The following is a 22,089-nucleotide window of genomic DNA, read 5'->3' as shown; positions in this document are numbered from 1 at the left end:
TATTGATATTTTGCTATCACTCACACGCCCCAGATTACTGAGGATGTGTGCCCAAAGCTAAGGTCTTGCCAAGAAGAGATTCTACAGTCACTGGCCTCTTTGTAAGCCTGGTTCATGATGTAACAAGTTGAGAGTGATGTGAAGGGATTTAATGCAATACTCACATTCCCAACATAACCAACCAGGTTTGAGGGAATAGGGAACCTTCTGAACTGACCATAAAGCAGAAGAAAATGCCTCTCACTGAGTATACTTCTCAGATCCCCATCCACCTGCCTGCTTTGATGTGCACAGTGAAGTAGTTGTTACTCTTCTCTCTTCAGGATTGAGGAGCTTGCAAAGCACATGAGGCCATCACCGGAGGCACTATGTCTGAGCTTATTATTATTGTCAGTATTATCTTCTTGCTGTGTCTAATGGGTATGCTTTCTTTGTTCTCTTTCTTTAAAGATCTTTCATTCCTTGCTCTTCTTTTTGGCACTTTAGAGCAGGGTCCTTCCTTGTCGTTTAAATTTTCAAAGATTTCATGGATCTGACAAGCATGACAACAAGGGACAGTTTTCTTTCAGGAGATTGGAATCTAAAATGGCTTTTTTGTTATTATTTTTCAGCAACTTATAATATATTTCAACAAAGGAGATCATGGCTTTGATAATGTCCACATGGACATGAAGACCATATTCAGAGCTTTTGGGCCAGATTTCAAGAAGAATCACCTAGCTGAGCCTTTTGACAGCATCCACATCTACCCACTCATGTGTAAGCTCCTGGGGGTTACCCCTGAACCCCACAATGGCTCCCTGGCAGTCACCCAGGAAATGCTTGTGGACTCATATGACCAGCAGCCAGGTGAGATACAAAATCAACCAATAGAAAATTGATAGTGTGTTCTGTCCTGAGAAAAGAATCAAAAGGTGGGGGTGGGGGTGGCAGAATAATCCTGTTTCCCTGGCAGCTTCAGTGCCCCCAGGGCAAGATAGCAGCAGCTCTAAACAGATAGAGGAGGAAGTAGGGAATTCCTCCACATGTTGGCAGCATTTCATATAGTGCCTTTGGGGCAAAAGGAAGGCTCTCCATAGAAAACATCAAGCAATAATCCTTCTGATTCTCAGAAATCGCATGCAGTCTGTCCCTTGGTGCCCCTTCTAGATACAGAAAAGCAGCCTTCCTTCAGCAACTTAGTCCTTGCTGGTGCCTGGAAGAAAGCTGTTCACAGGGGAGGAATGAAGCCTTAACTATTCCACTCACTGCTGAAAAAAGGGGAAAGGAGGTGGTTCCTGTAAATAAGGTTGCTAATTCTTAAGACTTCAAAATCTTAAATCTGGATGATATAAAGGAAGAATGGAATCATCTCTGAGAATTCAGTTGTTTGCAAACACTGGCCAGCTTTTCTTCTGCAGAGAGAGACTTAGATGCTGCTCGGTGATTTATTATACTTAAAACGTTTTAACTATGCTCAATTAGAACAGAGTACAAAGGACACCCTTTTTCCTTTTTCTAAGCTACTGCCCACAATCTTCTTGTGAACTTACAGGAAGCAGGCCATTTTGTAGGAATCTAATTAAATGAATGACAATTCACCAAATTATTAAGGCTTTTTTTTTTTTTAAGTTTTAGAGTTTTGCTACAACTATTTGGCCCCTCCCCTGTCCCATAGCCCATTGGGAGCCTGGGGTAAGGTCTTTGACTGTCATCAGTTATTGATAAACAAAATGTCCCACCAACTGATTTTCAGCAAATTGGCTTTTTAGCAAATTGGTCACTTGGCAAAGTGGTCATTAGGAAAATGGGTCATTTGGCAAATAGGTCATTTAGTAAATCGGCTTTCAACGACTTGCCCTACAAGGTTTCTCTACAGTGAGCACTTTCTTGGGTTAAATGTACATTTCATTTCCATAATTAATATTCACCAGAGCCTGGATGGAAAACTTCCCAGGGACCCAGGACAAGCAAGAACAGCCTCTTAATAATCAGACAATTAAAAACCATCTGATATTTTATCAGGAGCAGAGACACAGAGGACATTGGCTCTCCAAAGGACAGCGTTTGGTCTCGCGATTGTCACAGGAGTTCTTGCAGTTCTGTTTGTTGCTAGCGTGACATACACAGCCATTCGCCGGAAAAAGAAGTGAGTGTTCTTTGGGTTTCCTATGGTTAATCAGTGCACATTGTAATAATCCACTTCAACCACTTCCTGCATGCCAAAGGGGATCCAGCACTTTGAGAACCCAGCAACCAAGGCCAGGTTCATGACTTGTGACCTGAGGAATCACTCAAGGCCCAGGGCTCAGAAAAGCCCCCAACTTGGTTTAATAATCTACTGGCACCATTTCAGAATTCTTGATTTTTTTAACAAGGACCTGCATTTTCATTTTGGACTGGGTCCCTCGGATGACATACCAGTTGTATTAGTTTTCCACAGCTGCCATAACAAAGTACCACAAAGTAGCTGGCTTAAAACAATAGGTATTTATTGTCTCACAGACCTGGAGGGTAAAAGGCCAAAATCAAGGTGTTGGCAGGGCCAGGCTCCCTCTGAAACCTGTAGGGGAGAATCCTTCCTTGCCTCTTCTAGCTTCTGGCGGTTGCTGGCAATCCTTGGTATTCCTTGGTTTATAGATGCACCATTCCAGTCTCTGCCTCCATCATCACATGACCATCTTCTCCCTGTGTCTCTGTCTTTACATGGTGTTCTCTTCTCTTATATGGACACCAGTCATGATATTTAGGGCCCTCTGTAGCCAGGATGACTTCATCTTAATTATATCTGCAGACTCTATTTCCAAATAAGGTCACCAGTACCATAAGGTCCTAAGTACCAAGGGTTAGGGCTTCCAACATATTTTCGGGGCAGGTGGGGGACACAATCCAACTCATAACACTGGTTCTGCCACGAATCAAAGCATTATAGAGCCCTGGTGCACCTCTTTATCTCAATAATTACATCATTAGACTGAGCCTCCTGCATTCCTTATTAAACCCAACCCTGACCATCCTTCTGCTTTAACATAGCTCCTATCTCAATAGAATGGGAGCCTCCTGAACACTATAAACAGCCTAAGGAAAGTCAGAACTTTACTTAACCTTAACTTCATTACAAAGGCTACATTTAACGAAATTTATATTTGAACTATAAAAATTTCCTATAAGTTGAAACACGACCTATAAAGGTCTCTACACCCTGAAGCAACATTTTAAAAAGAAATCAATTGGTCCTTTTCTAAAGAAACCATTAGCTATAGGAGAGATAAAGGAAAAACTTCAAGGTACTGATTAAATTACCATGCCCACAGCATAATTTCTAAAAAGCAACCATTCCATACAGTTAAAAATGTATTAGGTGGTTGTGGTGGGTGTTATTATTATTATTATTATTAAAAGCCTCAAATCCAGAAGCCGAATCTTTAATGCAGCATGTGCACATACACATCCCCTTTTGCTGCTGGCATGGCCGTGGGATGTGTCCTAAAGCTTCTCTTCATATAAACACCCCCTGGAATTTTTAGTTTTTGTGTTAAATGGCAGTCCTAATCTTCACTTACACCTGAACACACACCTATGAGGTCCTTGGGACGTTAAAAATGCCTTCAGTGCCTTGATTCTTCCAGATTCAGATCTGAAATATATGACTTTATGACCTTTGTCCCTCCCAAGAGCCCACACACCAAAATAAAGGTTTCTTCTGTGTGCACGTCAGTGCTATGGCCCACTTGGGGTCCTTTCCCAATCTACCTCCCATCTATGGCATCAGAAAAGGCTGAACCAGCCTAGATTTATTAATATCTTAAAAAATCACACAGTATTACTTATTATGGCATTGACTGTACATGCCCTTTTGCTCCTCAGAAGAAAAGCAATTAATAGCTATTATACGTGTTAACAGAATAAGCCTAGTATTTATGAGTTTGACCCTTTCCCACTGGTTGTCATTGTCTATTGCAGGCAGAGAGCTGATCAAAACAGCAAAAGTGAACCAATCCGCCTGGCCCAGTTCTGAAGCATCATTCCCTTGGGACCAAGACTCAGCCCTGGTTGAGACTCATTGCCATATCTCAGATGATTCTACCTCAGGATATTGTGACTCAGAGGATTTCTACAACATCAGACCCAGAAACCATTAATCCTGTGTAAAGACAGCAATAATCACAGTCCACCCTCTTTATTTAAATCAACAGTGTTGAGGGAATAAAAGACAAATCATTCTTATGTTGGATCCTGTGCTCACTTGGTGCTGGTGTTAGAACAACAGATATGAGAATAAATGCATTCAATTAGAATCAATTCTCCTCTCTTGTTCTCATAGCTGAGCAGGGCTCAGTGTTTTTCATTTGAAAGGGGTAATAAGATTTAATCTGCCCCCTCATCTACCTCCTGCAAGTATATTTAGCAAATTAGCTCTGGACTCTTCCAAATGGAGTTTATGAGAGATGTGCTAAAGTAAACGTGTTAGACTTTGAACACAGCTCAAACTCCAGAGGCAGCACCATGGGTTGCTGTCTATCCTGCCTTTCACTCGAGACACAATAATGCCTAATGGAAATAATTTTTTTTTTCCCTTTCTTCCCCATCCCCACCACCCCCAGCAGCCCTCTTACTCTCCTTTCACATTCCTTTCCCTACAAGGTCAAACTTCTACTGTAAGTCTTCCTTAGTTCCGGCAGTTCACCTGCACTGCAGGTATTGCCATGTACGTCTACACATACTTGTCTGATAATTAGTTCTGTGCCTACTCTGCCGCGCGAGCCCCTGACCCTCAGGGGCCACTCCTGGTTTCCCTCACAGTTGCATGCCCTGACAGCACTGGGCACGCAGTAGGTGCTTGATAAGTGTCTGGTGAAGGCAAGACTGGATGGGTTAGGGGCAGACGCGGAGGACGGAGGAGTGGAGGGGTCCTGCCTCGTGCTGAGGTCAAGGAGAGGACGTGACCTCGGGCTGACCCTGCCAAGCTCCTCGCCCCCTCCCCGCCCTGGAGCGCACCTCGGCGCATGGCTCCCCGTATTGAGGTCGCCGCCCAGACAGGGCACCGCGCTGTGGAGAGCACGCGGACCGCAGAGGGGACCAAACCCCACCACGGCCTCCAGGGGAACGTTTAAAATTCTGGCGGGGGGGCGCACCTCACAGCCCTGCACTCATCGTGTGGCGCCCTGGTGGGTCAGGTCTGAGAACCTACGTTCCCTCTCCCATTAACCGCGCCACCAACCCAACCACCCGGAGCGGCGAACCCGCACCCTGACTTGAAGGGGCGGCGAAGGCCTGCGGCCCCCAACCCCCCGCCTGAGGACACAGCCTTGGAGCGTGAGGGCAGTCAGGTTCCTTCGCTCCCAGGAGCGCAACAGGGAGGGGGCTACGCGTCCGTCCACTCAGCCCCCGCCAAAAAGACCCTTGTGAAAGCGCGAGAACAGAGAGAACGATTACCCTGCCTTTCGCCTGACTGGAAGCCACCAGAGAGCCGGCGCCTCCCGCCTGCCCTCTCTTGGCGCCAAAGCCCTGACTCCGCCCTCAAGCCTCAGGCTCCGCCCCAAGCCAACCCTGCCCCCGCCTCCCACACGCCCAGCCGTACCTGGCCCCGCCCCCAAGCCGCCTCCCCCTCCTCCGCTCACCGCCTTAGCCCCGCCCCTCTGCCGCCCCGTCTCCCGGGCAACGCCGCGGCCCCGCCCCGCCCCGCCCCGCCATGGCGCCAGAGGAGAGCGCGGAAGCTGAGAGCCTGCTGCCGAGTTTCGAGCGCCGCTTCCTGGCGGCGCGCACACTGCGTTCTTTCCCCTGGCAGGTGGGCGGTGGGGCGCGCGGAGGGCAGGCGGGAGGTAGGGCGGGCGAGGGGCGGCTGTGGCGGGGTGGGGGCGGGGCGGGCTCCGGCGCCCGACCCTTCCCCCCTGCCACGTGATATTCTCGGCTCCCTCGCAGGAACGGGCCGCGCGTCGGGTCCATGTTCCCCGGGCTCTGCGGGGGGCCGCGCGGGCTGGCGGCGGGCAGCGGGGGGCACACCTGCGCGCGCTTGGGGAGCCCAGCCTGCACTAGGCCTTCTGCTCCCTCCTCCCCTGGCTCTTCCCGCCCTCGACTGCCTTTGCACAGAGTCCACGAATTCAAGGAATGCGGCGTTTCCTCCTAACTCCCTTTGTCACTCGGAGTTAGGTCAGGGACAATTCACGATAAATTGCATTACTTTTTTTGTTTAGCTAGTTGTCATTCTAGCCATTGCTGCTGCCCATTTAAACAGTCAACGTCCTCAGGACACCGGGAGACCAATTGCAGTGAGCGCAGTGACCAAGTCACAGACACCCACACCTCCCTCCCCGGCCAGGCCTCGGTGTTCTCATCTGTACCGTCAGCATTGGACAAAATCCTCTCAGAGGCAGTTTGAGGCCCTTATGCCTGTGATGGAAGAGACAGGGAGGTACAAAACAGGCCAGAAGAGAGAGGAAAGAAGTCTCACCTCCCCTGCCCTGGAGACCTGCACAGGCAAATGACCATGGCAGCAGCTTCCTTCTGCCAATGCAGGGGCTCTAATGATGCTGCCTCCTTCGTAATTCATGTGCGGTGAGCTCATTGGGATGACTCAGATTGGGTACATATTCCTCCCCCCAAGTCTGCCCCATCTTAAGGGGTGGTGGTTAGTCATTTGTGTCTCATTGACCTAACCCATTTAGCATTCTGAGAGATCTTTCCAGTCAGAAAGGAATATGTAATTTTTTAACCCAAAATGTAAACCTTCATAATAGCATCAGTGGGTCCCAATTCAATATCGACTATAATTATTCACATGAAATGAGTGCTTACTCTGTACCAGGCCCATGATAAATGCTTACTTAGACTGGCCTACAACAGTCATGCAGGGGGTACTATTAGTACCATTCACATTTGACCAGAAAGATTGCTTGATTAGTAAAGAAGTAGAGTGTAGCAGGGGGGAGCTCAGGCCTGGGATCCAGCCTGCCTGTTTTGAATCCTGGCCAACCCCCATACAAGCCGTGTTGACCTTGGGCAAGTGACTACATCTCTCCTATACCTTAGTTTTCTTATTAGATGGGGAATACAGTGATGGTGCTGGTGTCAGAATTACAGGAGATTAAAGCACCTGAGGCAGTGTCTAGCTCGTGGTAAGTGAGGTAGGTGTTAGCTAGTATTTTTATTCCATCACCAAATATTTACTGAATACCTTCCATGAGCCAGGTGCCAGGAATCAGCAGTACACATTACAGATGAGGCCCTGCTTGGATGGGAGAGCCAGAGAATAAACAGGTAAATGAATAAACAAGAAAACACCAGGAGATGACAGTGGCCGTAAAGTCAATAAAACAGGGAAATGTATCATGAAAGTAGGGGAGTCAGGAAGGCCTCCCCCAAGAGGTGACATTTGAGCCAGAACCTGAACAGTAAAGCAGCCAGCTGTGGGAAGGCCCTGCCAGTGAGAACAGGCTGCTGCAATTGAGGAATGGCAAGGAGGCCAGGAGTGGTGGCAGATAAGGTCAGAGAGAGGGGCAAGGGCCAGGGTTTATAGGCCTTTTAGAGCCTAACTCACTCTGGAGAAATGAAGTGATTTGCCTGATATCACACACCAGCCAGGGCCAGTCTGCCTACTTCTAGAGCCTGACCTCACTGCTGGCCTGGAGTTCTCTGTCAGAGAAGACAGCATAATCTGGCCTGGCCTGTATGTCCAATTTTTTTTTTTTTTTTTTTAAAGATTTTATTTATTTGACAGAGAGAGAGGGAACACAAGCGGGGGGAGCGGGAGAGGGAGAAGCAGGCTTCCCGCGGAGCAGGGAGCCCAATGCGGGGCTCGATCCCAGGACCCTGGGATCATGACCTGGGCTGAAGGCAGACGCTTAACAACTGAGCCACCCAGGCGCCCCCTGTATGTCCATTTTAAAGATGTCAAGTCCAAGGTGAGCCCATCAGGTGTCAGTGTCATGGCTCCTCCTGTAATTCCTGGTTGGCCATTTCAGCCGCGGAGCTGCTCTGTGACCCAGGTGAGCCTAAGCAGCCAGGGCTAACACAAACCAAGAGTCTGTCTTCTGATGTTCTTTCTTTGACTCATCCAGGTGTGTAACCCAGGACTTCTCAAGTTCAGGGTTTCAGCCAGCCTGTGGCTTCCCCTTCCTCTTGGCCCCAGGTCCCTGGGGAGAGATCACTTAGCACTTTGCTAACATGTCCTATTGCATGTTTAATGTTCCTGTGAAAATGCCCTTGAGATTTCTCTCTCTCTCTCCCCTCCGCTCTCTCTCTGAATAGAGCCTAGAAGAGAAATTAAGGGACTCATCAGGTCCTGAGCTGCTGCTGAATATTTTGCAGAAGGTAAGAATCAGAATCACTGGGTCGCGTCACCAGCCTCCTGACTCACCCGTGAAGACATGACAGAAACACAGTGGGCGCACTTGTATCCTTTAAAAAGGAAGACACTGCATTTGGGTAGCAGCACCTCAGGCAGCTCTGGCTCTGTTGTTTTCTTAGATGAAGACATTAGAATATACAAAAATCTGCATGAGAGGAGGGAATCTGGGAGATGTCTTTGAAACTATCCACAATGAAAACCAAGATGACAGCTATGGGAACATCTTCTAGCATTTGGTAGCTGCTCAAAGATTTTCTTCTTTACATTTACATTTAAGGAAAAAATAAGGAGGCAAGTCTTGCCCACTCGTGTCTCTTCTTTTTTTTTTTTTTTTAAAGATTTTATTTATTTGAGAGAGAGAATGAGATAGAGAGCATGAGAGGGGGGAGGGTCAGAGAGAGAGGCAGACTCCCTGCTGAGCAGGGAGCCCGACGTGGGACTCGATCCCGGGACTCCGGGATCATGACCTGAGCCAACGGCAGTCGCTTAACCAACTGAGCCACCCAGGCACCCCACTCGTGTCTCTTCTAGATGTAGATATGCCTGCTTTTCTGAGGTAGGGTTTGAATTCTAAGGTACATCTGAGCAAGGGTAGAGGTAAGACCACCACTCTGCCTGGCCTTGCCCCACCCTGACCCTGCCAGGTGGATCAAGTGGAAATCACACTGCATCCTGGCTATGAACCCTCTTGAGGATCGTGAACCCTTCTGAAAATCCAAAGCTGTAGACTCTCCTGTTCTCACCCCACCCCCATAAAAAGGAGGACCAGAAGAATACATTTTGTATATAAATTCAAGGGAGTTATAGACAGCCCTCCAACCACCAAGCCCATCCAAGAAGCCTAGGTTAAGCATTCCTGTGTGGAGGGTGAACCAAGATTGTCTGACCACCATTTAGGAAAGATTCAGCCATGGCTAGTGGAGGCTTGCAGGGCATCCCAGTCGTTTACGACTGTGAGCTCAGAGATTCTGAGGTCCTTGTGCAGCAGCCCACTCTGATTTTCATCCTGACGCTAAAACCTAACACCAGCCAACTAGAAAGCCCCTGAAGGGTTGTGTGGGTATTTTGTTGCCCTTGAGTAAAAAAATCATGTCCCTCCACATGACCTGGCCCCTACGCTCACTGCCCCTGTTGCCTTGCCCTCCCTCCCAAAATGCCAGGCCATGCCTGCTTCAGAGCCTCCACAAACTATCTCCTCTGCCTGGAACCCACTCCCCGTGCTCTTTGCTTCTCTAGACATCAGCTGAAGTGTCACCCCTGAGAGCCACCTTCCCCTCCACCACATCCCAGGCAGAGTCCCCATCTTCCTCTGTCCCAGCCATCCTAGCACTCATCCTCAGCCTGGCATGTGAGCTCCAGGAGAGCAAGTGTCCAGTCTGCCTGTTCCCACTATTTGGGCTCTCACCTTTTCCACAGAGCCGGACAATCCCACAATTGTCCCCACTAAAGACTAGTTCATGCTGCCTGCCCTGGGAACGGGTGACATAGCCCTTTCTAGCTGCTATAACAAAATGCCATTGACTGGGTGACTTGTAAACAACAGCACTTTATTTCTCACAGTTCTAGAGGCTGGGAAGGCCAAGATCAAGGTTCCCAAAAATTTGGTGTCTGGTGGGGGTCCACTTCTTGATTCATAGACAGCTGTGTCCTCACTGTGGCACGGCCGAGGGAGCCCTCTGGGGTCTCTTATAAGGGCACTAATCCCATTCATGGGAGCTTCACCTTCATGACCTAATCACTCCCAAAGGCCCTGCCTTCTAATACCATCACTTTGGGTTTTAGACTTCAACATATGAACGGGGGGGACACAAACATTCAGTCTGTAGCAGGGTGTTAGCTTGGGTCCGTGTGCTCCATATTCTACCCAGAATGTTCTGTCAGCCTGTGCCACCATAGTGGAGAAATTTTTTTAGGAAAGGAATTGTATCTTAAGACTTACTGTTTCAGGGCGCCTGGGTGGCTCAGATGGTTAAGCGTCTGCCTTCGGCTCAGGTCATGATCCCGGGGTCCTGGGATCGAGTCCCGCATCGGGCTCCCTGCTCCTTGGGAGCCTGCTTCTCCCTCTACCTCTCTCTCGCTCTCTGTCTCTCATGAATAAATAAATAAAATCTTTAAAAAAAAAAAGACTTACTGTTTCAGATGCATGAGGGTCACCTGAACCCAGAACCCTTGTGTCTATACACATCTTTTCTGAGGGATCAAGTAATGGGGGTTGTGCTGCATTCACTTGAAACTCATGGGAGACTGACGGCGGGGTCTCTCCAGCAACTCACATTGCGTCCTTTGTCACAGACTGTGAAACATCCTCTGTGTGTGAAGCATCCGCCATCAGTGAGGTATGCCCGGTGCTTTCTCTCGGAGCTCATCAGAAAGGTCAGTAATGGGCGCTGTCTGGTAGCCAGACAGCACCTGGGACTTGGCTGGCTCTCTGAAAGTGGACTGTGCCTGGCTTTGCCTATTGGAGCTCGGATTTGTCCCATGCCCTTTGCCTGTTCTGCAAACCCCAATATGTCAGGGGCCTCCCTGTATAACTGTTCCCAGCTGGGTTTGACCAGTCAGAGGCTATGAGGGGGCAGGAGGAAGAGAGGCCAGGGTATCTCTCCCTCTGTGCTTCAGGAGGTCTCCAGCAGCAGCTGCATTTCCTCTGTGGTCCCAGTTCCACCCCCACTCCCCCCACCTTTCTCCCCTAGCCGGCCAGCCCACTTCTGCTGTTGCTGATCTCTGGATTGCCACACTGCCCTCTATTGGATGTTTTAGGTCTTCCAATACCTTTGTAACTAGCTCCCTTTACCCTCTTCTCCCTAATGAGCTATCTGATGTGGACTCTTCCTGACTGATACAGGATGTATTTTAAAAATGAACCCACCCTTCATTCTTCCCCCACCCCGCTATCTTCTTTTTCTTCTTCTTTTTTTTTTTTAATGGACTCTGAAAAACAAACAGGGTTCTAGAGGGGAGGGGGGTGGGAGGATGGGTTAGCCTGGTGATGCGTATTGAGGAGGGCACGTTCTGCATGGAGCACTGGGTGTTCTATGCAAACAATGAATCATGGAACACTACATCAAAAACTAATGATGTAATGTATGGTGATTAACATAACATTAAAAAAAAAGAGTAAAAAAAAAAACTTGCTGGGTTTCACATTAGGCTGGACCTCAGAGAGGTGATTCCTTAGTGATCGGCATCAGACCTGCTGTGTTTGGCCACTGAATGCACGGGCCATGTCTCACCCAAGCTTAGCATGTGAAACATTCCTGGCTTCTCTGTTGCCTCCCCACCTGATTCTCCCCAACATGTGCATCTAGTCATGGCCCGTAGGTCTCCCCAGAACCACCAGAAGCATGGCCGCCCTGCTGCTGCCCCTGTGAGGGGCACGACAGAGGCTTGCCCATTGATGAAGCCAACCATACCATGTAGAGTGCCCATCCTTATGGCTTTTGCCCGGGCTCACTTAAAAGTGAGCATTCACAGCATCATGATGGAAGGGCAAAGCTCTCTGTCACCGTCACATGGCAGTTCATGCAGTCCCATTTCTGCTGCCCTAGACTATACCTCGCCCTTGCCCTTTCTAGACCTGAGATACCCTCCAGCTTCCCTACCAAATGAATTTTTTGTATGCCAGGTGGCTTGTATTAAGTCAATCCATCCCAAATCTCCTATCTAGGTAAAAATCCTCCAGCCTTTTTAACAAGTCAGAGTAAAAGTGAACACATGGAACCTTTGTTTGGTTCATGAGGGTCACCTTAAATGTCTTGGCTGAAGCTTTTGCTCTGCCCACCCCCAGCATGAGGCTGTCCACACGGAGCCTTTGGACGAGCTGTACGAGGCGTTGGCAGAGGTCCTGATGGCTGAGGAGCCCACCCAGTGCCACCGGAGCTATCTGCTGGTAGGAGATGGGCACCGCCCCCACACAATCCAGACATCCACCACTGCACACAGAGTTGAAACTCAGACTCCAGTCAGCCTCAAGTGGGTGCACATCCTGACCCATCAGCTCTGAGGTCTTAGAGGAGGTCAGTTAACCACCCTGAGCTTTGGTTTCCCCTTCAGTAAACCAAGCATTTCAGTACATTATAGTGCCTCTTTTATGGGGTGGCTGGGGGTTAAGTCAGGTGATGCACATAATTGCATAGTAGAGACCTGGTGCTCAGTCCTCAGTAAATACTTCATGGATGGGTGTTACAGGAGAGCATTTCTGAGTGTTTCTAGTTGCCATTAGGCCTCACTCCTGGTCCCTCACACCCCCGATGACTAGAGCAGCAAGTTCTCTCCTCCGTGGGCCGTGGTTCACAGCTGGTACCTGCATTTCCAGTGAACACTCGGCTACTGGGCTTCTGTCCTCAGGCCTGTCATGTGCCCCATGACACAGCACATGGAGCACACTAGTCTTGTGTCTGTTGGTGGTTTGCCCCCACTTGTTGATATTTTGGCTTCACTTAGTTTTGTTGAATGTTGTCCATATCTCACTACTCTGTCTGTTTGTATGTGGGGATTCAGGAAGATTCAAAACCACACTCCCAGAACCCCCAGAGTGCTCCCCTTGATTTGAGAGGTAAATCAGAGCATGTCACTCGACCACCCAGAACCTTCCAGTGGCTACCCTTCATACTCAGACTCAAATCCTAGTTTCTCATGTGGCCTGCCATGCCTTGCATGCTCTGCCCCAGCCTGCCTTCTCATCTCGTTCCTCCTGCTCTCCCTGGCTCCAGATCCCTGGCATTCTTTGCCTTCCTTGAACTCACCAACTGAAATGTTGCCTCAGGGCCTTTGCACCTGCTCTGCCTGGAATGCTCTCCTCCTAGAACCTCACATGTCTCACTTCTCCTTTATACTCACATCCCAGGTCACATGACACATCAAAGAGGCTGTCTCTGACCAGTCTATCTGAAATAGACCTCCTAGTCTCCATTATCATGTAGCCTTTTTATTTTCTTCATAGCCCTGAAAAACTGAGAAATTACTTTATTATGGTTTTATCCCCCATTGGCATGGAAGTTCCATAAGAACAGGGAATGACTTCATCTTGTAACATCTGAGTCCCCAGGACCGTAGTAGATGCTCAGGAAAAACGTGTGGATGAATGAATGAACGAATGACTGCTCACAGTACTCCAGACACCGGAGTCTCCTATATGAGTTTTGTGAGCTCAGAGATAGACAGAAACCACCCCCCGGTGACGGCATGTTGGAGGTGCCATGCTCAGAAGCCCCGCTTTGGAGAACACATTTCAGGACTGCATATTCCATGAAGCCCTTGCCAGCAAACCACCTGCTTTGAGGGCAATAGGAAAGTTCAAAGACCAGAGAATTCCCAAGCCCCAAATGTCAGGTCAAATTGAGGAAGGCCCCACACACTGAGACTTTCTACATACAGCTCATGATGCTAGGGAGTTGTGACTTTTTGTTGTAGTTAATAATTACAGATTCACAGAAATTGCAAAAACAGTACAGAGAGGTGCCCTTTCTCCAGATTCCCCACTGGAAACATGGGACCTAACTTGTACGGCATTACAACCGGGACACCAGTGTACACACCGAGCCTGCATAGGTGTACCTCATTTATCACACGTGCAGGCCCATGTGGGCACCACCACAATCAAGATACTGACCTATTCCGTTACCACAAAGACCTCCCTCGGGCCTCCCATGTCCCCGGGCCCCTGCCAACCCCACCCTGGGCAGCCACTGATCTGTTCTCCCTCTCCACAGTCCTGTCCTTTTGAGAAGGTCAGATGGATGGAATCACACAATGTGTGGCCTTCTGAGATTGGCTTTCTTTGTGCAGCGTTAACACCCTCGAGACCCATCCAGGTGACGTGTACAATGATAACCTGCTCCTTTCCATTGCTGTGTAGCATTCTGTGAGAGGATGTTCCACGGTCTTATCTAGCCATCCACCTGTTGTGATGTTTTTCTTTTTAAAATCAGCTCCTTGTCTCCTGGTAGCGGGATTAATTCTCTCCCTGTCTCGGCCCAGCCTTCTGGAGACTCAGTCACGCTCTCTGAGAGCACAGCCATCATTTCCCATGGCACCACCGGCCTGGTCACGTGGGACGCTGCACTCTACCTCGCTGAATGGGCCATAGAGAACCCGGCCGCCTTTGCTCACAGGTGACCTCGGGGTGCAGGGCAGGGCAGGGAAGCCGGTTTTCCCCAGCACGGTCTCAGACACAGGCCCCCTTTTCCCACCCAGGACTGTCTTAGAGCTCGGCAGTGGAGCTGGCCTCACAGGCCTGGCCATTTGCAAGACATGCTGTCCCAGCACGTACGTCTTCAGCGACTGTCACAGCTGTGTTCTTGAGCAGCTCCGAGGAAACATCCTTCTCAATGGCCTCTCATTGGAACCAGACACCACTGCCCCTGAAAGGCACCCAGGACATAATGCCCACGACGCAGAGAGCCCCAGGGTGACAGTGGCCCAGCTGGACTGGGATGTTGTGACTGCTCCTGAGCTGGCTGCCTTCCGGCCGGACGTAATCATAGCAGCAGGTACTGTCCCCCGCCCCGCCCCGCCCCAGGGCAACTGGAGTGACTCCTCCCAGCTCTCAGCTCTGGGAAGGGAACAGTGCACCCTGCTGGGAGAGGAATGGTGAGACTTGTAGAAGGGCCGTTGTGGGCCTTCAGGGTGACCTCAAACCACAGGGGCATGTCTCTTGGATGCCCTAAAGCCACAGCCCTCCCGTTGGACACAGTGGCCACATGTACTCCTATTAAAATGGTTCCATCAGGGCGCCTGGGTGGCTCAGATGGTTAAGCGTCTGCCTTCGGCTCAGGTCATGATCCCAGGGTCCTGGGATCGAGTCCCACATTGGGCTCCCTGCTCCTTGGGAGCCTGCTTCTCCCTCTGCTTCTCTCTCTGTCTCTCATGAATAAATAAAATAAAATCTTAAAAAAAAAAAAAATTTAAAATGGTTCCATCAGATAAATGAACCCAGCTTTTCTCAGCAAAGCCTGAGATGGAGAGAACAGGCCCCACGGCACCAAAGCCGTCTAACCTATTAGCCAGGCTGCAGCTGAGTAGAGAGATTTTTACGTCCCTCTCTAGAACCTGAATGAAATGGCCAGAGCGGCGGCGTGAAGCAAGGGAGCTGAACTCTAGCCCCACCTCCACCACCACCCAGTCTTCCGATGTGGGGCCGAAATGGCCCCAGCAGCCCTATCTTTTCAGGGCTGCGAGGGACAAGCATGATTCTCCCAGGACCATGTCTGATTCCTAAGCATATCACAGACACCCAGCCCTGGGCCAGACCTAGGGTCAAACCACAGTGGTGTCCGAGTCAGGAAATAAGCTCTGAGTGCCCCCACCCCTGTGAGCACTTGCTTCTATCTCTGCACATTGCTCTGTTGTCTGATGTTTGCACATCTGACCCCAAGGGCTCTGCCTGCACGTCTCTATCCTAGGTCCATGCCCCCATGTCTTTCAGATATGAGCCCCACATCTTATCTCTGAGGGAATGAAAGAGGGAGGGAGGGGACTAGCCACTTCGGGTGCAAGGCAGAGTCCTCCACCAAGCTCACCCAGTCCCCTGTCCGGCTGACAGTGCTGTGCCCCTGATCCTGGACTGCAGCCCTGAGACCCACAGGCCCACAGCAGCCGGAACACAGAGCCTGAGCAGCACCCTCCCATGTAAGCATGCTGACAGGGAGCAAGTTTGTCCCCCGCTGCCCCCCAGTGCAGCTAACAGAACAGCAGGCCCCTGGAAGCAAGGACTCTGAGACAGAGAGCTGGTTGGGGTTTATTTCATTAAGTATCTTCTAAATAGACCATAGGCAAAGAATCGATTTTTTTTTAAAGGAACACCAGTGAGTCCTGGATATCTTCCATTTCTTGCAGGGTCTTTCAGCAGCTTTTTTTTCTCTCGTAAGTTTTCCTTTTTAACCACATCATCTTCTTTGTGTCCAATGGCATGATTCTAATAAAACTGCTGGTTTCCAGGCCCCAGCCCTGCTGCTGAGGTCAGTACAACCAGGCACCCTCTTTTCTGGATCCTGAATCCTGGAGTGAGCCCCTTTCGGTAACCTGAGATTTTTAATTACAGATGTGCTGTATTGCCCAGAAACTGTCATCTCCCTGGTCAGAGTCCTGCAGAGGCTCTCTGCTTGCCTGAAGGACCAGCAGGCTCCTGACGCCTACATTGCCTTCACCGTCCGCAGCCCGGAGACCTGCTGGCTGTTCACCAGCGAGCTAGGTGAGCCATGGGCCCGGGAGGGGCTGCTATCTCTGCGAGGCTACCTGGGCCCCACACAGGACTCCAGTGAGGCAGAAATCAGCAACACAAAAGAGTGGGGCCCTGAAACAAACCAGAACACACGACGTGCTGGGTCCTCGACCCGCTGCCCCACCCTTGGGTGGTCAGTGGAGGAGGCCGGGCCGGGGAGCTGTGCTCTGAAGGGGAAGCGGCAGTTTATGCAGCAGTTCCTAGAGGTCAGAGATCAGCAGCCCTACTGTGTGTTTAGAGCAGGTTTTGAGGGCCTTCAGGCCTGTTTCCTGGTCTGTAGAATGGAGGGGAGAGGATGGTGGATGCCAGTGGGTGTCAGGGTAGATGAGTTCTGGCCACACAGTAGTGGGATGCAGGCTCTGGAGCAGATCCCACCTGCGCTGGTGAAGCTGGGCCGCCATTCACCTCCCCATCTTCATCTTTACGGCGGAAATACCCACCTGGGACGTGACCCAGGGACTGGCATGCAGGGAGCACTTGGGAACATGGTAGCTGCTGCTATCACTGTATTAAGCACCCAGTAAATGGAAGAAAAGCAGGGAGGACTTTGCGGGCTGGGGGGGGCTCTGCCATTTACACCTCAAACTGGCACTGCTGTGGCCGGGCACTGTCCTCAGACCTGACATGTCAGCCCCTCTAGCACCAGGGACGGGTATGCTGTCATCCTCCAGTCTCACCCATGGAAACCTCGGGCTCCAGAGTGGAGCCAGGCAGCCAACACCCGCCCTCCACTCTCCCACCCCACGACCAGTGGCCACTATCCTGCAGTGCCCGCCATGCGCCAGGCCCAATCAGGGCTTTCCACACACAGCCTGGCCGCAGTGCAGGACCATGTTTGCCCCAACCCGCCTCCCCCCGCCAAGCACAGCCCCACCGACAGTCGCCTCTGCAGGCAAACACCCCCTACGTGTGCCCATGTCCCATGGACAGAGTGCCCTATAGCTTTCAAAAAGAATGAAGTCCTCTTTCAGATACTATATGAAAAATACACTGTAGTTTAAGAAAGCAAAGTACCAAACACCATATATATATATATAAGCCCATTTTTATTTATTCAATTTTTTTTAGAGAGAGGGAGAATCTTTTTTTTGAGAGGGAAAATCTTAAGCAGACTTCGTGCCCTGGGGAGCCCAACATGAGGCTCGATCTCACAACCGTGAGATCATGACCTGAGCTGAAATCAACAGATGGATGCTTAGCCAACTGAGCTACCCAGGCACTCCAAGCCCATTTGTATTTTTAAAAATAATCATCTTCATGTTAACATGCATATAGGGAAAAATCTGAAAGAACATAACCAATTAACAGTTGTACTTGTGGCAGGATTATAGACACACATACACACACACGTGTGTATATTTTTAAGTAAGCTCTAGGCCCAGTGTGGGACTTGAACTCATGAATCCAAGATCAAGAGTTGCATGTTCCACTGAATGAGCCAGCCAAGAACGCCAACACTTCAATACTTTTAGTATTTCATTTTTATAATTATTTTCATTCATAAAAAACTGGTAACAAAATGATCCTTGCCAAGGGCTCTTCAGACAGCTGTGCTTATGAAAAGGATGTAAGCCCTTCTGATGTATGTCCAACCTTTGCCAAGAGGCGCCAGGCTGAGTAGTCAGGAAACCGACCTTCCAGGGCCCAGAAGGCAGGGCAGCAAACCTGGCTGCCATGGGCCATTTAAAAACTCAATTCTTGGTCCCATCCCTGAAGGCTGATTCTAGGTGTGTGGATGGGGCCAAAAGTCTGTGGTCTGTATATACCCTCCAGCCTGTCCTGCAGCCCCACACCATATAGGGTGCTGTCGTGTCCCCAAACCCTACCATCCTGAGACACATATGTTGTATTTCCAGGCCAGGCTGGGATCCCATGGGAAGCAGTGCCTCATCACAACCAGAAGCTGTTTCCCTATGAAGAGCACTCAGACATGGCAATTTTGAAACTAATGCTGTAGGTTTACAAACGCTTTTAAAGATTAACATAAAAATTAAATCACCATCCTGGAAAGAATTTTCATGTAGCAAAGCTGATAAAATTTTCACTGGACCTGAATGCTTGAAGAATGTTAAATTCAGAATCGGGAACTGCAAACTGTGTTCTAATAAAATATAAACTATTCAAGTGGGTGCCCCTTTCTGTCACTAGTTCTGGTTCTTAAGTAAATCTCTATAAATCATAAATGAAAATTTTGGCTCAGAAATAAGCATTTCATTTGTGCAAATAAAAACATGTATCAAGTATGTTTCCCCACCCCACCCCCGAGCCTGTACCCACATCCCTCACGAAGCCAAGCCCACTGTACACGTTACAACACAGCAGGCTGCAGGACCTGTCCTCAAGGCAGGAATGAAAATAGTAGGGACACGATGGGGCAGATGCTGGGAAAGGCAGACATGATAAGACAAAAGCAGGTCAAAGAGATATTGAAGATACCACACGCAAATAACAAGAAAGTAATATAGTGGGGAGAAAGAAACACTCAGCTCAGAAGAGTCTAAGATTCAGAGCCTCCGGGGAGGAAACCAGGCTGAACCAGTTTCCTGGGCCACAAACTGTAGGTCATTAAAAAATATCATTCCACAGCTGTCCTTCCAGCTGCGGTCCACGCGGAGGCACTGTTCTAAAGCGTTTGCCCAGGGCTAAGAGGAACTGGGCCACGCTCAGGAGCGCTCAGTCTTTGGCTCAAGGGGTCACGTGTCCATAACCAACGGCAGCACCATATGCTTCCAGCTCTCATCCCAATGAAGCTGCTCTGACTCCCGGAGGTTCTTCCGGAACTGGTTTAGTTTGCCAGCAGGATCAGGAAACTTTGAGAAAAGCATCTAGAAGAATAAAGACCAGAACTTACCTCATCACTGCTTCCCACCCCTATCCCAGGTCCCACCCGAAAGCTGTCCCTCCTCCTTCCCAGCAGCCTAGATTCCTGTCCCCCTCCAAATACCGGCAGCCAGGCCAGTGATCTACTGAAACCCTCTGTCGCTGCACTTCAAGAACACTACCAGTGTCTTGGAGCCCGCAGTTCCCGCTCTGGGCCAGCTTCCACAGCAAGCTTGGCTCAAGCACATTCTGAACTCGATATGCCGGACCCAGCAAGCCCGTTCCTCACGGGGCAGAGGAGAGCCCTCACGTCCCAGCCACACTCCATCTCCTACTCTGCTCCTACTGGACAGTGCGGCCAGACTGCAGCGTTTTCCATCCATACCATCCACATACCGCTTCTGCTGTGCTGTTCCGTCCACCAAGAGCACCCACCCTCAGCCTCTGCCCACCACTGTTCAGCCCACGTGCTAGGACTAGGCAGTCTGTGTTCTTTCCAGCTTTGCTAAACTACATCATGTGTTTGCAAACTAAGCCCTTGGGCCAAATTCGGCCTCCACCTGTCTTTGCAAGTACAGTTTTATTGGAACACAGCCACATCCCTTCACTCATAGACTGGCCACTTTCATGTTATAGCAGAGTTGAGTACTTTTTTTTTTTTTTAAGATCTTATTTATTTGAGAGAGAGAAAGCACAGAGGGAGAGTGAAAGGGAGAAGCAGACTCCCCGTGGAGCAGAGAGCCCGACATGGGGCTCAATCCCAGGACCCTGAGATCATGACCCGAGCCGAAGGCAGATTCTCAACCAACTGAGCCTCCCAGGCGCCCCAGAGTTGAGTACTTCTGACAGAGACTATGGCAAAGCTGAAAACATTTTCTATCTGGGCCTTTCCAGAAAGTTTGCTGTCCCTGGTCTCAACTGCCAAGAACGATGATGAACACAATCTTTTGTAATAAGTGTAAGTACCCTTTGAAGACTCCCACCCATCCCCTTGCAAGGCTGCTTCACGAAGCTCCCTTCACTCACTCTCCCACAGAACCAGTCACTTGCTCCCTAGACAGTGCACAGGGTCCACCAGCTCTAGCATCATCTGTGTGGTGTAAGCTCCACAAACCCAGAGGACAGTCAGGGCCCACCACACAAACCAAGCCCACAGAGGCCCAGCCTCTGAGACCACTGCTCCCCGCCTCAACTTTCACCCAGACCCAGCACAGGCCCACCCGGTCACAGGAGCAAAGCATCAGGGGGCGGAACTCAGCGCCCCGGCGTGGGGACAGACGTGGCTACCTGCAGCTGAGCTGCCAGCTCCTCGGAGTCCTCGAAGACCAGGCCGTTTTCCTCATGTTTCACAAGCTCGTGTAAGCTGCAGAGAGAACCACAGACCTGAGAGCTGCCTGGAGAAACCCCCCAGTGCCCGCCCGGACTCCCACTCCACCCCTCCCACAGTCAGTCTGCTTGCAGTAAGTCTGTTCTTAGATTTGGCATCTGAAAAGAAAAGAAAGGCCTGGAGGGATGGATACACCTTAAAAATCCAAACTGATTCTGAAAAGGAGGTGCAATGAGCACACACTTTGACCTTTTCTGCTACATGTTCTTTTCCGTGAGAACGTGCTCAATGGGCTCTCCATTTTTTTCTTAATTGCACAGCAGAAAAACAAGGTAAAAGGCAACCACACTGGATGGAGACTTGGCACATTAAGGGTGACTTTTCTGGGTCACCAGGTAGTTAATCCCAATGTGCCCAGAGCTCAGGGTCGAACATCCTGTATTTCCCATTCAGAGGCTGGCTCCTGAGCCAGTGGTGGGGCTACTATTTCTATAACCTCTCCAAACACCCATCTTTGCCAAGAACAGTGGAGAGAGAATTACACTCATTTAACTGATTCCAATCCAACTATATGAGCCCAGACAAAAGGGACAGAGAAATAAAACCAGGTCAGCTGTGCAGGCAATTCCAGCCACCACTCTATCCATGAGTACGGGTAAGTGGCTGCCTAAGTGGAGTATTTAAGACTCGTATTTTTTATTCAACATCAGCTCTAAGTGGAAGCCCACTCTTTCAATATGGTGCAGCCCACCCTCAGAAACCCCACAGGCCCTACTCCAGAGGACCACCTGGCAATGCTGCACGATTTTCCGGGGGAATTCCTTGAGCAATTCTGACCTCGCTGGCAACCCCCCACTACCCCCACAGCTGATTTGAGAACCTAACTCAGGGAAGATTCGGATTCTGCTCCTACCACTGGAAGTTCACAGCACAAACGGGCAGACAGCACCCGAACATGTCCACCACCTTCATGGGCAGGTCCAGGCCGCTGGAGGACTTGTGCAGGCACACACCCAGGTCTGCCGACCCTGCAGGTCGGGGCAAGGGGGGCAGTCAGAGCGCTGGCCCATGCCCCTTGAACACAAATCCTGAAACGACTGTGGATCGGGAAGGGAAAGCCCCCAGCCCCACATACAACTGGCTGAGTTGGCCACGCAGCCTGGAGAAGGGCAGACACACAGAAGAGCTCCCCAACCACCATTCCTGGCCACTCGTCCCTGTTTGAAAACGACCTGCCCGTCACGGATAGTTTTATTCAAACAAACTCCCTTTGTCTACTTAACCACATTATATTTTAAAAGAACCTGTAGTGGCTATTGCTTCAGGGGTTGAGAGTTTCTGCATTTTAGAAATAGACAGTGGTTACGATCGTACAACACTGTGCGTGTAATTAATGCT

At 50.0% G+C, this 22,089-nt stretch overlaps 3 protein-coding genes across 12 annotated transcripts in view; 2 read left to right on the top strand and 1 right to left on the bottom strand.

Moving 5' to 3' along the window:
* LOC123840843 (ectonucleotide pyrophosphatase/phosphodiesterase family member 7-like) overlaps positions 1 to 3,997 on the top strand; it is a 31,464-nt gene extending 27,467 nt beyond the window's left edge. The window contains exons 4-6 of the mRNA XM_045870590.1: positions 612 to 849; positions 2,068 to 2,128; positions 3,943 to 3,997. Coding sequence (XP_045726546.1) covers positions 612 to 849; positions 2,068 to 2,128; positions 3,943 to 3,997 — 354 coding nt within the window. The remainder of the gene's footprint in view (positions 1 to 611; positions 850 to 2,067; positions 2,129 to 3,942) is intronic.
* A 1,661-nt stretch (positions 3,998 to 5,658) lies between these two features.
* EEF2KMT (eukaryotic elongation factor 2 lysine methyltransferase) lies at positions 5,659 to 20,708 on the top strand. Of its 6 annotated transcripts, XM_054507484.2 has the most exons (11): positions 5,666 to 5,767; positions 6,174 to 6,534; positions 7,168 to 7,236; positions 8,227 to 8,289; positions 10,619 to 10,699; positions 12,111 to 12,212; positions 14,035 to 14,136; positions 14,303 to 14,436; positions 14,519 to 14,814; positions 16,365 to 16,514; positions 18,401 to 18,664. In XM_054507484.2, exons 3-11 carry the CDS (start codon positions 7,213 to 7,215, stop codon positions 18,499 to 18,501), a joined length of 1,053 nt encoding a protein of 350 aa, XP_054363459.1. In that variant the 5' UTR covers positions 5,666 to 5,767; positions 6,174 to 6,534; positions 7,168 to 7,212; the 3' UTR covers positions 18,502 to 18,664. The 6 variants fall into 6 exon arrangements, with proteins under 6 accessions (XP_064448581.1, XP_054363455.1, XP_045730867.1 ...); XM_064592511.1 differs by lacking the exons at positions 6,174 to 6,534; positions 7,168 to 7,236; positions 18,401 to 18,664 and adding exons at positions 20,259 to 20,322; positions 20,568 to 20,708 and having other exon boundaries at positions 5,659 to 5,767; XM_064592512.1 differs by lacking the exon at positions 6,174 to 6,534 and having other exon boundaries at positions 5,677 to 5,767.
* The window catches only part of ALG1 (ALG1 chitobiosyldiphosphodolichol beta-mannosyltransferase), a 20,983-nt gene continuing 16,465 nt past the window's right edge, over positions 17,572 to 22,089 (bottom strand). For 4 of the 5 annotated variants that reach the window (XM_064592510.1, XM_064592508.1, XM_064592509.1 and 1 more), the window contains 3 exons: positions 21,605 to 21,719; positions 20,652 to 20,727; positions 17,572 to 19,369 (listed from right to left, as the gene is read on the bottom strand). In XM_064592510.1, the coding sequence (XP_064448580.1) occupies positions 19,238 to 19,369; positions 20,652 to 20,727; positions 21,605 to 21,719 (323 nt within the window). In that variant the 3' untranslated portion in view covers positions 17,572 to 19,237. Of the gene's footprint in view, positions 19,370 to 20,651; positions 20,728 to 21,576; positions 21,720 to 22,089 lie in introns of those variants that run through there. The other variant, XM_045874910.3, reaches the window with a different exon arrangement.

Source organism: Mirounga angustirostris, unplaced genomic scaffold, assembly GCF_029215605.1.
Source record: "Mirounga angustirostris isolate CCGP_5_RB_7025 unplaced genomic scaffold, mMirAng1.0.hap1 SCAF_5, whole genome shotgun sequence".
Lineage (NCBI taxonomy): Eukaryota > Metazoa > Chordata > Mammalia > Carnivora > Phocidae > Mirounga > Mirounga angustirostris.
This window is presented reverse-complemented; position numbering and strand designations above follow the sequence as displayed.